Here is a 15,890-nt window from a genome sequence, read left to right as displayed (position 1 = left end):
TTTAGAAGTCACCTAAAGGACTCTTTGGTGTCTGTAAAATCACTTTTTGCCCTCACTAAAGTCCAGGTGCTGCCACCTGTCAAGCTCCCTGAGTGAATGGGTCACGGTGAGCTCCCCACCTCGCAGCCTGGAAGACCCAGGGGCGCGGCCACAGCGCCTGCAGGCAGGCAACTCTTAGGGTAGCAGCGGGAAAGTGGGTGGGGCCGGCAGCGGAGGGCGGACTCCGCCCCGGGGGAGGGGCCAGCCGGAAGCGGCACGTCCGTGCGCCGCATGTGTGCGAGCCCGGCCAACGGTGAGTCCACCAGGTCGCTGTGGGCCCCAGGCGGGGACAGCGCTGCCTATGTGCAGCCGCCCTTGCAGTCGGCTCTTCCGAGTGACCCTCACTGCTGAAGCTCTCCTGCACCCTAAGCAGAGCGCTCGCCCCCTTGCTGCTCGGCCAGCACCGCGCCCGCGCTCTCGGGCCCCGGGTAAGTGCGCGGCGTCCCTGCAGCCGCTGGGGCTCTGCCGCCAGCCCTCGGCTCGGCCGGACCCAGCGCTCCAGCGCCCAAGTCCCGCCCAGAGGGGCATTGTGGACTGGGAAGGTGTTCCAGCCGTGGTCTGAGGACACAGCGCTCCCGCGGAACCTCCATTACTGATCGTACCAGCGGGAGCGCGGCTGAAGCTTGGTGGGACCTGCGCTTTGGTGGAGCAAGCCCCGCCCCGCACTACCGGGGCAAGTCCTCAGGGGACGCTGCGCCCTCCTTCCTCCCGGTGGCGCTGTCCTGCCTAGGATCCCTTTCCCACTCGTCTCTTTGCCCCAGACGCTCCCTAAACTCTTCTCTCTCCCCGAAGAGAAAACTGGCCTTTATCCTCAAAGCTTTTACAGCTCTCATACATCGCTGGGCCAGTCTGCTACAGGGTCCAGCCCACATGCTTCCTCCTGGTACACCTCATCCATCGCTACTTATTGCGTGTCTTCTGTGTGCCGGGTGACTAATTATTTTGTAGCCGTTTCCCAGAGTAGGAGCGAACAGGTTGCGAACCAGGAGTGTTTTCTGGAGACCTCTGCCGGATCAGTGTTAAGCGAGTGGATGGAGGACATGCGTGTTGAAATTCATCCGTTTTGAGAGTCCTTACCGCCAGCCCTGCACCTCTGAGAGGTTTAGAAGTACATCCTCATTGCTTGGTTTTATTGCCTGCCAAGAAGCGGGGTTTGGATGTAGTTTTTCAAATATTTGGTCCCGTTGTCAGAGCACTTTTTTTTTCCACTTCGAAAATATGTGTAGGATTACTAAGGGCCTTTATTTCAGGTCTGTTCTGTGAGACAGGCATGCCCCTTTGGCCTGCAGATGCCTTGACAATGGAGGAATCTTTGTCTAATAGCCAACAGTACACATACTGAAAAAGGGACAGATAGGCAAGGATTTTGTTCAATCATTAGCAAGTAGGCAACACTCGGTATTTATCATTTAATAACCCCCTTTGAACATAATTTTTGATAGAGGCTGGACTCATACAAGTATTAATAAAACAGCTTTTGCCCCCCAAGTAGGAGAGAGAAATTATAAACCAGCTGGTCTTACTGTTGACTAAGTTTGCTCCAACCTGAAGTCCTTTACATGAGCTGTTACTGCTACCTGGAACTAATCTCACACACATCTTTTCATGTCTAGTTCTTCTTTCAGTTCTTTACTTAAAAGGCACCTCCTTGGAGAGGCTTCACTAAAGAGCACCCCTCTGTCTCTAATCTTCCCTACTCAGCTTTGTTTGTAGCTGTCATGCTTATATGAAAAAAAAAAAATTTATTCCCCCATATATCCTTAAATAAATGTAAGCTCAACAGGGGTACGGGATTTTCCTTTTTTCTGCAGTGCCTAAAACAGCACCAGACACATAAGAGGAACATTTAAAAAGTGGAAATTATGGAGTATTTTGAAATATAGATACAATTAAGACTAATATGGCCCTTTTCTTAGATGTTCATTTTGCAGGAAATAATATTTAGGAACTGTAATGGCGTATTAAGATTTTGAAAATGCTAAATTTTATTTTTGTTGTGAGTACAGAGGAAGCTTATTGATGAATCTGATATCTTAATGAAAAAGATTTTAAAATAAAATACTGTTAAAATTGTAATATTCCTAATCTCATTTTGTTCATTTGGAGTATAAAGGAAACAAAACCCATTATTTTAGTATTTCCTCCAAAGAATTGTGTAGGACTTCAAGTTCATGGGTTAGTATCAGCAGATTTCACGCTCTTTCCGGTCATAGACTCAAGCTTCTGGTCTATAGAGATTTTACTTGGCATATGAAATACTGTCATTACTATCATGCACAGTGTATTTGTGCAGTGTGATATTTTTTTTTATTTTCTTAAACAGAATGCCTTTTTTTTTCTTCTTATTTTGTTTTTGCAGTGTGATATTTCCTCAAAACTTAAAAAAAAATACCATTAAAAAAACTCATAAACTTTCCCTTCCTTTTTTAAAGTCGGTCCCTTTTTCTATCTTTGAATAGAATGGTTGAACATGTATATTTGGAATTTCCTTAGGAAAATCACATTGGGGCAAGCAGGGTTTTATCTTTCTGATTGAATTATTATTATTATAATATTTTTTTACAATTTTATTTATTTATTTTTAGGAAAAGGGAGGGAGAAAGAGAAGGGGAGAGAAGCATTGATGTATGAGAGAGAAACATCAATCAGTTGCGCCTTGTATGCCCCCAACTGAAGACCTGGCCCGCAACCCAGGCATGTGCTCTGACCAGGAAATTGAACCACCAATTGTTTGGTTTGTGGGATGATTCGCAACCAACCGAGCCACAACTGGCCAGGGCCTGCTTGAATTCTTTTCAGCCTTTTTATGTTGACAGGATTACCTCCCTCCTTCTTATTTAAAAGTTATATTGCATTTCAGTCTTCCCTTTTATATAGTTTCTGCTTATGAAAACAACACTAATTTGAGTTCTGCCTCTTCTAAAAGAAGTTTACACAGCTGTTCTGGTAAGTATATTCTCAGATTCTAGACCCACAGACAGCACTTAGCAAAATATATATTAAGTGATTTATAATCATTGGTGCTATATATGCTCTAATAATAAATGTCTGATAGGGTATCAGCCAAAATGAAAAGTATAATTTCATTTGAAAACAAAAGTGAGATTAGTTACTGAGCTTGTCTTTGCAATTACATATAACAAGAAAAGGATAAGACAAGGGTCCATAAGAATCAAGAAAGAAACTTCCAAAAAATACCAAAGGCATATTTATTTGATGCTGTTGGCAGTGCTTTGAAGGTCTCTTAAAATTAAGTGGTATTTTAAGGAGAAAACCATGTTTAATCATTAGCCCAGAGAACAAAAGAAGCATAAGCTTACTTTTTACTGCAAACTCAGAAATATAATGCTGTGTAAACCATCCATAACAAATATTAATGACTAACAGTTAAAAAGGAACAGTTATTACAGACCTTTAACCAAGTCATCATTTTTCAGCTTTATGGAGAAATAAACTGAAGCTTAGAGGGGTGAAGTGATGTGCTTAGTAAATAGCAAGACCTACTCATAGATTAGTCTTCACATTATACTTCACAAACTGTTGTTCCCCAAGTAAGAATTGAAACCAGAGATTGATACTTCAGATCCAGTCTGTTAATATTCTTATTCCAGGAATGTTAGGCTTAACAGTGCTGTCCTAAACCTTCTAGACGTAGGGGAGAATGAATTGGGACGATGCCCATATTCTGACACAGGTGACTGGTAGTTAATTGGTGGTAACATTCCCTGAGGTAAGAGGTACAATTTAACAGAAGTGCATTTGTAATGGGAAATGATGAGATTAATTTCAGGCATGTTGATTCTGAGCATTTGATACTACCACTTACTAGCTCTGTAAACTGGACCAAGATTCTTAATCTCTGGGCCTCACTATTTTAGTGGTAAAATGGGAATGATAATGAACACTGTTGTCATAGGGTTAATGCAAGGCTTGAACAAGCTCATGACATACACTTTATCGTTGTTTAGCTGTCTTTACGATTGCCTTGGACCCCGAGTAAATGGGATTTGGAGATGGAACACTTGGGAGTGAGAAGGGAATAAATTGGAGAAAGAACCTGGAGAAGCCCAAATTTAAGTTGCAGGCAGAGAAGAAGGGAAAAAGTATCTCCAGAGGCAAGAGATAAGCAAGGAGTAGGAGAGCTGCAATGTAAGAAAGCAGTGAACCATGCTGTGTTAGGAAAAGATGTCAGGTAGAACCAGGCTTGAATAGCTGTAATTTGGTCAAGGAAGCAGGTGCTGGCGGGGCATTTATTTCATTCACTGATGTGTCTTGTCACAGTACCAGGAATCATGCCTGGCACAGGTGCATGATGAATGTTCGTTGAGGGGATGAAGTGCAGTGCAGAGGAGTTAGTGACTGTTAAAGTAAGTGTGGACTTCCCTTAGGTTTGCCACATTAAGGGGAATGGTCATAAGAGGTCTTGTCACTGGGAAGGGACTGGGATTGAGGCAGGTCTGCTCTAGTAGGGTCTGGAATGTGGGGGTCTTTGACTTCATGCAGGAAAGATTTCACAACATGAGTCCAGGCGGTTTTGAGAGTACCTTTATTAAAGCTGGGGACAGTGAAACACAGGAAGGGCTTAAGAGAGAAGAGGCAAGATCATAGCAACAAGAGTGAGCTAGGCTGCCTTGGCCTTTTAGAAAACAAGTCACAGAGGCAGAAGAAGTGAGCCAGCAAGGCTGCATGGACTCAGGAAACAAGTTGCAGAGGCAAAAGGAGGGCCATTGGAGACAGGTTCAGGGGGTTAGCCTGGGGTGAGCTGCTGCTGCCTGCTGCTCCCCTGGCTGCAAATCTCCTGGGAACCTTTAGAGCAGTGGTTCTCAACCTTCCTAATGCCGCGACCCTTTAATACAGTTCCTCATATTGTGGTGACCCCCAACCATAACTAAAGCATAGTGATTAATCACAAAAACAATATGTAATTATATATGTGTTTTCTGATGGTCTTAGGTGACCCCTGTGAAAGGGTCATTCGACCCCCAAAGGGGTTGCAACCCACAGGTTGAGAACCACTGCTTTAGAGGGTAAGAGAAAGAAAGCAAAGATACACCCCTAAGGAAAGAAGGGTGGGAGGAGGCATGGGCATGCTCCAGAAAGTGAGCACAATGGGTCCTTTGTCTTAAGGGTTTTTATCTGTTTCCTAAAGGTTGGAATTTTAGAGGGAGGATCTCAATAGAATATTCAGCTTTTGAGGTGTGTCCTTTGATATGCTGATTCATCAAAATGAGAGGGATCAGGATCATTCTCTGGTCTGTTGCACATTCAAAGAATATCACTGAAGAGGGCCCAGGACAGGCAGGTCTGCCCTGTGCGTGGTCTGGAATGTATAAACCATTTATTTGTTCCTAAGTGTCCTTGGTTAGGGAAGATAAGACCTTGCAATTTATTATCTGGCTGAAATTGTTCAGCCCTTTAACTATCTTCCTCGGTTTCCCCATTCTACTTGTCAAGGAATTCTAGCTTCTTACTATCCTGCCTCATTGTGAATATTCTAACAGGGTAGTGTGTCAGAACATCCCTATTTTCTGTGTAAATAGCAAACAGGACTGGGTAAATACCTTGCTGACTGGTCCTGGGCAGGTGGCCACAGGCAGTGTGGAGGGCTATCATAATGTGAGAAATGCTCACAATAAAAACCGGAACACAGGACTTGAGCAGCAAAGCGAGGCGTTTATTCATGAGTCTGCAGAGTCGGGCGAACCCTCAGCCAGGAGAATGTGCGCCCCAAGTAGACGAAGAAAATTGGTTTTATAGTAATGCAATTAGCTCCCCCTCCCTAATGCAATTAGCTCCCCCTCCCCTCTCCTTCTCCCCTGTTTCTCCATTACTGGTTTCTCCGGAGTTACAATCTAATGCGATTATCTAAATGCGCCTATTGTGATTTGTAAATATGTTACTACTGTCAACTCCCTTCTACCAATTTCCCTTTGTCTGGTGATGACTATTTTTTCCCCCTTCACATGCCCCTTTTGCGATTTGTAAATATGTTACTATTGTCAGCTCCCTTCTCCCATTTTCCCTTTGTCTGGTGATGACTATCTTTCCCCCTTCATGATGTCCCCTTAAGACCCTCTAATTACATTTGCCCTTTGTTACTAATGACTTTCTACTGGTTTGGGAGTCACTATGTCCTTGTTTCTTCTTACAATAAGATAGGAACTCCCCTGGTCTCGCGAGATTTTCTCCAGCAGGAGCCAGGAGCATAGACACAGACAGTCAGATTGGCCCTTGGTTGAAGTTTAGCAAGGATCATGGAGCAAGACTAGTGACCAAGAGTGTTGAGTAGTGGCTGAGAGTTATTGAGGTTTTGGGGACTTGAACAAGTAAGTAATGGCGGAAGAGGTGGTGTCTTGGGGTTGGATATCTCGATACATTTGAAGAACAGGTAAGGGGAGAGAGGGAACAGTAAAACTGAAAAGAGTGGTGGTTTGATCAGAGTAGAATAGCTTGTATATCTCTTTATACTTTGTGCTTTTATTTTTTACTATTAAAAAATACCACACGAAATGTAGAGGGAATGATGTAATGACCTTCTTGTGTTCTTGTCACTCTGTTTCAACAATTACCAACTCATGGCTGATCTTGTTTCAAATCTACACCCACTCTGCTTCCATTCACCACTGGTAAATTATTTTGAAGCAAATTCCAGACTTCATATATTTTCAACTATAAATAGCTCAATTTATATCTCTAAAACATAAGGATCCTGTTTTTAAATGTAACCACAATAATATTATTTCACCTTAAAAAGTTGACAATACTGCTAATGTCATCAAATATCCCTAGTGTTTCATGTCCCTGATTGTTTCATAAATGCTTTTTAAAAAAACTGTTTTATTGGTTATGCTGTTACAGTTGTCCCAATTTCCCTTCCCTCTACTCCCCTTCACCCAGTGACCCCCCCCTTTCAGTTGTTCCCCCCCTTAGGCCATGCCCATTGGTTGTGCATATAGTTCTTCTCAACATCTTCCTGTCTATTGCACTCCCTCCTACTATGCTTCTTAATTCCTGTACCATCTCCCTCCCTTTCCCCCCTTCACCCTCCCCACTGAACTCCCCCCTATATGTTCCCCATATTTATAATTCTTTTTCCACTCTCATTGCCTAGTTTGCCTTTGTTTCGATTCCCTAGCTTCTGTTGTTGGTTCTTGTGATGCAGTTTTCATTTTAATGTTCGTATTTTTGATCCTCCTTCTTCTAAGCAAGTCCCTTTAACATCTCATGTAACAGTGGTTTGGATCTAATGAACTCCTTCAGTTTTACTTTGTCCTGGAAGCACGTTCTCTGCCCTTCTATTCTGAATGACAGCTTCGCTGGATAGAGTAATCGTGGCTGTAGGTTTTTGATTTTCATTACTTTGAATATTTCTTGCCAGTCCCTTCTTGCCTGCAGAGTCTCCTTTGAGAAACCAGCTGATAGTTAATTGGGACCCCTTTGTACATAATTTTCTTCTCTCTTGCTGCTTTTAAGATTCTCTCTTTATCTTTAATTTTTGACATTTTGATTATAATGTGTCTTGGTGGGTTCTCCCTGGGTCCAGTTTATTTAGAACTATGTGCTTCCTGGACCTGTAAGTCTGTTTCCTTCCCCAAGTTCGGGATGTTCTGCTTCATTATTTTTTCACATAATTTTTCAATTTTTAGTTCTTATTCTTCACCTTCAGGCAACCCTATAATGTGGATGTTTGCTCTCTTATAGTTGTCCCAGAGGTTTCTGAGCTTCTCCTCATTTTCCTCACTTTTTGTTTCCTTTTTCTGCACTGGTTGACTGTTCCTTCCCTATGTTCCAATTTGTTGATTTGATCCCTGGTTTTCCTTCCCTCACCACTTGTTTAATATGTGTTTTTGTTCATTTCAGCAGGACTAGCCTTCATTCCTTCCCCGTCTTGATTAAGTCCCACTGTTATTTCTGTAAGCTGTCTTGTAACTATAGCTCTGAACTGAGCCTCAGAAAGATTATCTATCTGTTTGTCCGTTAATTCGTGTATTTGCTTTTTGGTCAGCTGCGTAATTGGGATCTCTATCATTATCCCTGCCATCCTGGCAGTTTTTTGCTTCCTGGGCGGGACTGTCACACTTCCTATGCTATAAGGGGCGGAGCCCCATGCACTTGTCACTACCGGGTGACCCTTTTCACCACACTGTGGCACTTTGTGTGTGGGCAGGGGTTCAAAATGGATTCCTGCTGTTCTCTTTCTGCTGAGAGACCAGGAGCCTCCTCCTCCGTTCCCACGTCCTCTGGGCCTCACAGTCCGAGGCATAGGGGGTCTGCCTTCCCTGGCATTGGAATTCTGAGCTGATGGGTTTGGTCTGCATCCGGGGGTGCTCCCAGGCCCTTCTCGCCTCCCCTTAAATAGGGGTGTCTGTGCTTACTGCAGTCCTTCTGCCCGTTGCTGTAGCCACCGCTGCCAACACAGCTTGACCTCTCCACCCTGGCTTTGCCCCTCCTGCCCGTCCGGACGAGCACTACTTGTTTATAACTTCATACTTTTGGACTTCCATGTAGCTTTATTTTCTGGAACTTCTGGTTATTTCTGGTTTTGCGGTAGTGTACTCCTTAGTTGCTGAGGGAGATGGAGTGTGTCAGTCTAAGCCTCCATCTTGGCTAGAAATCTCCATAAATGCTTTTTTAAACACTTGGTTTACTTAAATCAGGATCTGAAGGAGGATCCACCACTGCATTTCTTTGTAGGTTTATCTGTAGGTTCCCCTTCTTTTTTTCCCCCTGTGCTATTTATTAGTTGAAAGACTGAGACTTTGTCCTTGTAATTTCCCACATTCGGGATTTTGCTGATTGCTTCCCATGGTGACATTTAACAATTTCTCTTTCTGTATACTGTCTAAACTAGTAGTTAAACATAGTTTCTTTCTTTTTTTTAATTGAATTTATTGGGGTGACATCAGTCCACAAAACCATACAAGTTTCAAGTGTTCAACTCAACAAAACATCATCTGAACACTGCATTGTGCACCCACTACATAGAGTTTCAATCAGTAAAAATATTTTGTATATAATAGCAAGTATTTTCAGGGGTACACAAAGTCTGGTTATTTCTCTTTTGTGATGTTAGTGGACATTGATGGTTATTGCCCAGGGCCACTATTTCATTAAAGATTTGCTGCATAATGTATCTTTGACCTCTATAGATGGGGAACCATTTCAACACCTATTTCAATAATTCTTCAAGATATATATTGATGGTTATTACACCATGCTGGATTCTCTGTCTTGTATAAAAGAAATAATACCTCAAAGGATCTGTAGACTTCTTGAGGGAGGAAAGGGAATTAGCGTTTACTGAGTTCCTACTCTTCTAGACACTCCATGTTTATCATCTCATTTAATCTTAATGACAGTCCTTTGAAGCACCTATCGTGCCCATTTTACACGTGAAAAACAGGGTCTCCGAAAAGTTAGTAATTTATTTGGACCAGTTACACCTCTGGAAAATGGGTGAGGGAAGAACACAGTACTCAGGTGCCTGCATGGGTAGTGTAAATGAAGAGAGATGAAATGGGAAGACATGGAAGTAATAGGAAGACATAGAGTCAGGACTTGTGGTCTTGAGATAAGTCTTGAAGAATAGGTGAGAGACCAGGCTGATCTGAGATGGGTATAGAGGGCCTTTCATTGGAGAGATTGTGTGAGCAGTCAGATGGGGAATGGGCACGTGTTGGGGCTAGGCCTGAGTTGTTGAAGGCATGTGGAAGATAACGGTACATGGCATTGGATGATGGGCAGTACTGAAGCAGGAGGATGGAGAAGCTTTTTGCAGAGGAAATAATGGTTGTTTCCACCAAGGCTTATAGCCAGATTGGGTTATTGTGAAGGAGCCTAATGAGTAGTTCTCTGCATACTGGGAAGGTGGTAGACATCCAGCTGACTATAAAGTCCCTGAACCAAGTGCAGATGTAGCTGTTATTGTGCTTTCTCTCTCCTGGTAGATCTTGTCATGATGGAGACCTTATAGCATTGTTTAGGGCTATTGGGGGCTTTGGGGTAAGAGTATGTATGACACAATGCAGTGACTGGCTATAGGACATCTTTCTAACTCACAAATCTAGTGGTGGTTTGATTTTCAGAATGTCCTTCCCTCCGTTCAGCCTGATGTGGCTTCCACCCACTCTTGCTTTAACTCCAAATTCTCCTTGTATTGTACCTTCCACAATGTGTGATGAGCTCCTTTGGGTTCTTCCAGAGCTCTATGCCCCCCCATTCTTCCATGCCTTGGCATAGCCCATACCCTCTTCCCCCGAACAGCCTCCTCCCCCTTTTCCACAGCCTTACTCATTCCTTAAAACATTGCTCAGGTGTTCATTTCTCGACTTCCGTTAGAAAGGCTGTCTTCTCTGACACCATCTCCTCTAATGCCTTCTAAGGTTGTGTGTTCATAGTCCCCGACCAAGCAGGCCCTGGACCTTTTCTGCCTCCCTTGCTAGTGTGCAAGCTCTGTGAGGGCAGCTTTGCTGATACAAAGCGAGAATGAAATAGCATTGGCATTTTATAAACCAGCATTCTTTTTTACTATACCTTGTTGCTTAGAACAAATAAAGAATAAATGCTTTCTTACTTGAATTAAAGATAATTTTGTGTATCTGGTTTCTTGGTTTCTTCCATTTTCTTTATTTAATTTTTTGTCTTTCAGAGGTAATTGTATTTACTAACATTTTTCCATATATTTTCTCCTGTTTTTTGTAGCCATTGTGATCCTTGTTTTCTTTTACTTTTAGCATGTAGTATTGTCTTTTTCTCTACTTTTCCTCCCATTATTTTTGACAAAATTTTAAAAATACAAGATTAAATATGGGTTCTCAAAATTTAGTTCAACATTATTATTCTGCTACAGATGCTTTTGTAGGTGGATTTCTTGTTAACTGAGCCTTGGAGAACTAGATTATTGATTTCTGCTCATTTACATTATTTATAAATATGTTTACTAAGTTTTTTAGTACGTTAATTTTAGCATTCCCTATATAATTAATATAGGTAAAATCTTTTATTTTACCAACAGCATCAAAAAAGATCAAATTAGATGGGCACCCATGGTCTTAGATAAATGTACTGGCTTTCACTGCCACAGGTAGTCCCTCTCTCAAGCTGCTCTGTTCTAGGAAGTATGGGTGGCTTCTTAGATTTTTTTCTCGGTACATTGTGTACAGGCCAGTTAAATGATAATGTTTTTTTAATTGTGGCAAATACACATAACATATATAACATCATCTTAACCATTTTTAAGTGTACAGTTCAATAGTGTTAAGTACATTCACATTGTTGTGAAACCAGTATGCAGAGCTCTTTTTTCATCTTGCAAAACTGAAACTGTACCCATTAATCAACTCCATATTCCCCTTGCCTTTTAAAAAAAATACAGTGTGGTATGATTTCATGTCAATAAATGCAGTTATACATTATTTTTAATCAGTTTTTTGAAAGGATAATGATAACATGCAACAAAATACTATGGTATTCAGTAGAAACAGCAAGGCTTCCTGCTGTCCCCAGCCACTTACACGGTCTCCTAGAAGTAACTACCCTTCCCAGTTCCTACATATTGTTCAGTTCATGTACCTCAGGCATTATTATTCCTGATTTTTTACTAACATTAAAGCACTGAGATGAGTATCCTTACTGCTAAAACTTTACTTTCTTAATTTTCTAAGATACTTCCTGAAAGCAGTATTTCTGGGGCAAAGGGCACACATATTTTTAAGGCTTTTGATGCACAATGTCAAATATTTTGCAGAAGCATTCTGCCATTTTTTTAATGCCATCAAAGGTATATGCCAACATTGGGAAGAATTATTTTCATAAATGATTTTTAGGACCCTAGGAACAATGTTAATTGCTTTTCTTTGCTGAAACTCACTTATTTATATAAGTGATTATTTTCCTACTTTGTCTTCCTAAAAGGTTTTCTTAAATGTTTTCTTGGAGCCTTAAAAATGGAGATGACAGAAATGACTGGCGTGTCATTGAAACGTGGGTCCCATGCTGTTGATGATAATGACAGTCTGGCCCCAGCCGAGGAGTCAAAAAGACAGAAGGTCTCAGAATGCTGTCTGGCTAAAGGTCAGGATGGGTTAGAAAATAACTCTGCGCCCAACTGTGAAAATGTGCCTGGACTACGTGAAGCTGTAAGTGCTGGAAAGAGTAAAAACAATTCTGATGCCCAGTTGGAAGAAGAGGAAGAGGAGGAGGAAGATGGCTTTTCAGAGGAGGGTGAGGACGAGGAGGAGGAGGAGGAGGAAGAAGCTGAGAGTTTTGCAGACATGATGAAGCATGGACTCACTGAACTTGATGTTGGCATCACCAAGTTTGTAAGTTCTCATCAAGGATTCTCAGGAATCTTAAAAGAAAGGTATGTTTAGTTTATGTACAAAGTTATTTTATTTATATTAGTTCTTTTCTTTGGGAAAAAGATCAGCAATATAGTCTTTTGTTTAGCTTTCTGTCCCCAATGATTAATTTCACAGATGGTCAAAAGGATGAAGAAAGCTGCCTAAATGAGTAAATGACATCATTTAAAGATAAAATGAGTGCAACAATTTTTTCTGTGTTTATTTCACTTAGCATAACCCTTAAAATGTATATATGTTGTTACAAGTGGCAATATTTCATCTTTTTTATGGCTGAATGGTACTCTCACTTAGGTTGCTTCCATGTTTGAACTACTGTAAATAATACTGCAGTGAACATGGGGTACATACATCTCTTCAAATCAGTGTTTTGTTGTTCTTCAGATAAACACCCAGAAAAAGGATTGCTGGATCATATGGTAGTTCTGTTCTTAATTTTTTTCAATTAGCAATAATTGCGCCTCGGGTAAACCTCATTGGCTACGATACTGCCACTGCGCAAGGCTTGTTCTTAATTTTTTGAGCAACCTGCATACTGTTTTCCACAATGGCTGCACTTTTTTTTTTATAATTTATTTATTTGTTTGCTTATTTATTTATTTCATTTTTAGAGAGAGGGGGAAGGAGAAAGAGAACGAGAAAAACATCACTGTGTGGTTGCCTCTCACTCGTGCCCCCAACTGGGGACCTGACGTGCAATCTAGTCATGTGCCCTGACTGAGAATCGAACCAGCGACACTTGGCTTGCAGGCCGATGCTCAATCCACTGAGCTAGCAGCCAGGGCTTGCACTAATTTTTTTTAAGATTTTTATAATTTATTTAGAAAGAGGGGAAGGAAGGGAGAAAGGGAGAGAAACTTGGGTGCAAGAGAGAAACATTGACCAGTTTCTTCTTGCATGCGCCCCAATTGGGGACCAGGCCCACAACCCAAGCATGTGTCCTGACTAGGAATTGAACTGGCAAAGTTTTGCTTAACAGGACAACACCCAATCAACTGAGCCACACCAGCCAGGGCTGGCTGCACTAATTTTACAGTCCCACCAACAGTGATCGAGGGTTCCCTTTTCTCCACATCCTCTCCAACACTGGTTATTTCTTGTGTTTTTTATAATAGCCATTCTAACAGGTGTGAAGTGATATCTCATTCTAGTTTTGGTTTTTATTTCCTTAATTAGAGAAGTTGAACATCTTTTCATATGCCTGTTGGCCATCTGTGTTTCTTCCTTGGGAAAATGTCTATTTAGATCCTTTGCCCATTTCTTAATCGTGTGTGTGTGTGTGTGTCGTTGAGTTGTATGACTTTTTATATATTTTGGGTATTAACCCCATATCAAAAATATTTTTTGCAAATATCTACTCCCATTTCGTGGGTTACTTTTTTGTTTTGTTAATGGATTGCTTTGCTGTGCAAGGGAATGTAGTCCCATTTGTTTATTTTTGGTTTTGTTTCCCACGCCTTTAGAGTCAAATTCATAAAAACATCACTGAGATCATTGTCCAGATGCTTAATGCCTATATTTTCTTCTATATATTTTAAATGGTTTAGGTCTTACATTCCAGTATTTAATTTATTTTGAGTTCATTTTTGAGTATGGTATAAGATAGTGGTCTAGTTGTATTCGCTTTCATATGGCGGTCCAGTTTTCCCAGCACCATTTAATGAAGAGACTTTCCTTTCTCCATTGTATATTCTTGGCTCCTTTGTCATAAATTAGTTGCCTGTTCCATTGGTCTATGTATCTATCTGTCTTTATGCCAGTTTTGTACTGATTACTATACCTTTGGAGTATAGTATGAAATTGGGGAGTGTGACACCTCTGGCTTTGTTCTTTTTTCTCTGTATTTTACTATTTAGGGTCTTTTGTGGTTCCTCACAAATTTTAGGATTTTTTTTGTTCTATTTCTGTGAAAAATGGCACTGGGATTTTAATGGGAATTGCATTGAATCTTTAGGTCACTTTAGGTAATATGGACATTTTAACAATGTTAATTCTTCCAATCAATAAACATGAAATATCTTTCCATTTCTTTGTGTCTTCAGTTTCTTTTAACAATATCTGGGAGTTTTCAGGGTACAGGACTTTCACCTCCTTTGTTAAGTTTATTGTTAGGTATTTTATTTTTGTTGCAATTGTAAATGAAATTGTGTTTTTTGTTTTTTTTTTATTTTTCTTTCTGATACTTTGTTCTTATTACGTAGAAAAAACAGATTTTTCTACATTGAGTTTGTATCTGGCAACCATTTTTTAATTGTTTCTAATAGTTTTGGGTGTAGTCTTTAGGGTTTTCTATATATAAAATGTCATTGAGAGTAGTGACAGTTTTACTCCTTCATTTCCAATTTGCCTAATTGCTCTGGCTACATCTTCCAGTACTATCTTGAATAAAAGTAGCAAGAGTAATCCTTGTCCTGTTCCTGATCTTAGAGGAAAAGCTTTCAATTTTTCTCTGTTGAGTGTGATGATAGCTGTGAGTTTGTCATATACGGCCTTAATTATGTTGAGGTACTTTCCTCTCTATCCATTTTATTGAGAATATTTATCATAAATGGATATTTTATCTTCTCCAATTCTTTTTCTACACCTGAGTTGATCATTTGACTTTTACCCTTCATTTTGTTAATGTGGCATATCATTTTTATTGATTTGCGAATGTTGAATCATTCTTGCATCCAAGGAATAAATTTCACTTGATTGTGGCCTATGAGGCCTTTAATATATTGCTGTATTTGATTTGCTGGTATTTTGTTGAGGATATTTGCATCTGCACATTTATCAGAGATATTGTCCTGTAATTTTCTTTTTTGTGTGTTATCCTTGCTTGTCTTTGGTGTCACGGTAATGTTGGCCTTATAAAATGAGTTAGGAAGCATTTCCTTCAATTTTTTGCAAGGGTCTCAGAAGGATAGGTATTACTTTTTTGAAAAAAATATGTTTTATTGATTATGCTGTTACAATTGTCCCAATTTCCCTTCCCTCTGCTCCCCTCCACCCGGTGGCCCCCCTCCCTCCAGTTGTCCCCCCCTTTTAGTCCATGTCCATTGGTTGTGCATATAGTTCTTCTCAACCTCTTCCTGTCTATTCCATTCCCTCCTACTATGCTTCTTAATTCCTATACCTTCTCCCTCCCTCTCCCCCTTCCCCCTCCCTGCTGACCTTCCCCCAATATGTTCCCCATACCTATAGTTCTTCTTCCACTCTTGTTGCCTATTTAGTTTGCCTTTGTTTCGATTCCCTAGCTTTTGTTGTTGGTTCTTGTGATGCAGTTTTCATTTTAATGTTCGTATTTTTGATCCTCCTTCTTCTAAACCAGTCCCTTTAACATCTCATATAATAGTAGTTTGGATCTAACGAACTCCTTCAGTTTTACTTTGTCCTGGAAGCACTTTCTCTGCCCTCCTATTCTGAATGACAGTTTCACTGGATAGAGTATTTGTGGTTGTAGGTTTTTGATTTTCATTACTTTGAATATTTCTTGCCAGTCCCTTCTTG

General features: G+C 40.8%; 1 protein-coding gene and 1 pseudogene across 1 annotated transcript in view; one reads left to right on the top strand and one right to left on the bottom strand.

The window, feature by feature from the left end:
* Positions 1-258: 258 nt before the first annotated feature.
* Positions 259-15,890, top strand: part of PUS7 (pseudouridine synthase 7) — an 83,021-nt gene continuing 67,389 nt past the window's right edge. Inside the window, exons 1-2 of the mRNA XM_090287323.1 lie at positions 259-467; positions 11,953-12,400. Coding sequence (XP_090143449.1) covers positions 341-467; positions 11,953-12,400 — 575 coding nt within the window. The 5' untranslated portion in view covers positions 259-340. The remainder of the gene's footprint in view (positions 468-11,952; positions 12,401-15,890) is intronic.
* Positions 12,756-12,904, bottom strand: LOC150001744 (U4 spliceosomal RNA; annotated as a pseudogene).

The sequence above is a fragment of the Furipterus horrens genome, unplaced genomic scaffold (assembly GCF_987537825.1).
Source record: "Furipterus horrens unplaced genomic scaffold, mFurHor1.1.pri manual_scaffold_9, whole genome shotgun sequence".
NCBI lineage: Eukaryota > Metazoa > Chordata > Mammalia > Chiroptera > Furipteridae > Furipterus > Furipterus horrens.
This window is presented reverse-complemented; position numbering and strand designations above follow the sequence as displayed.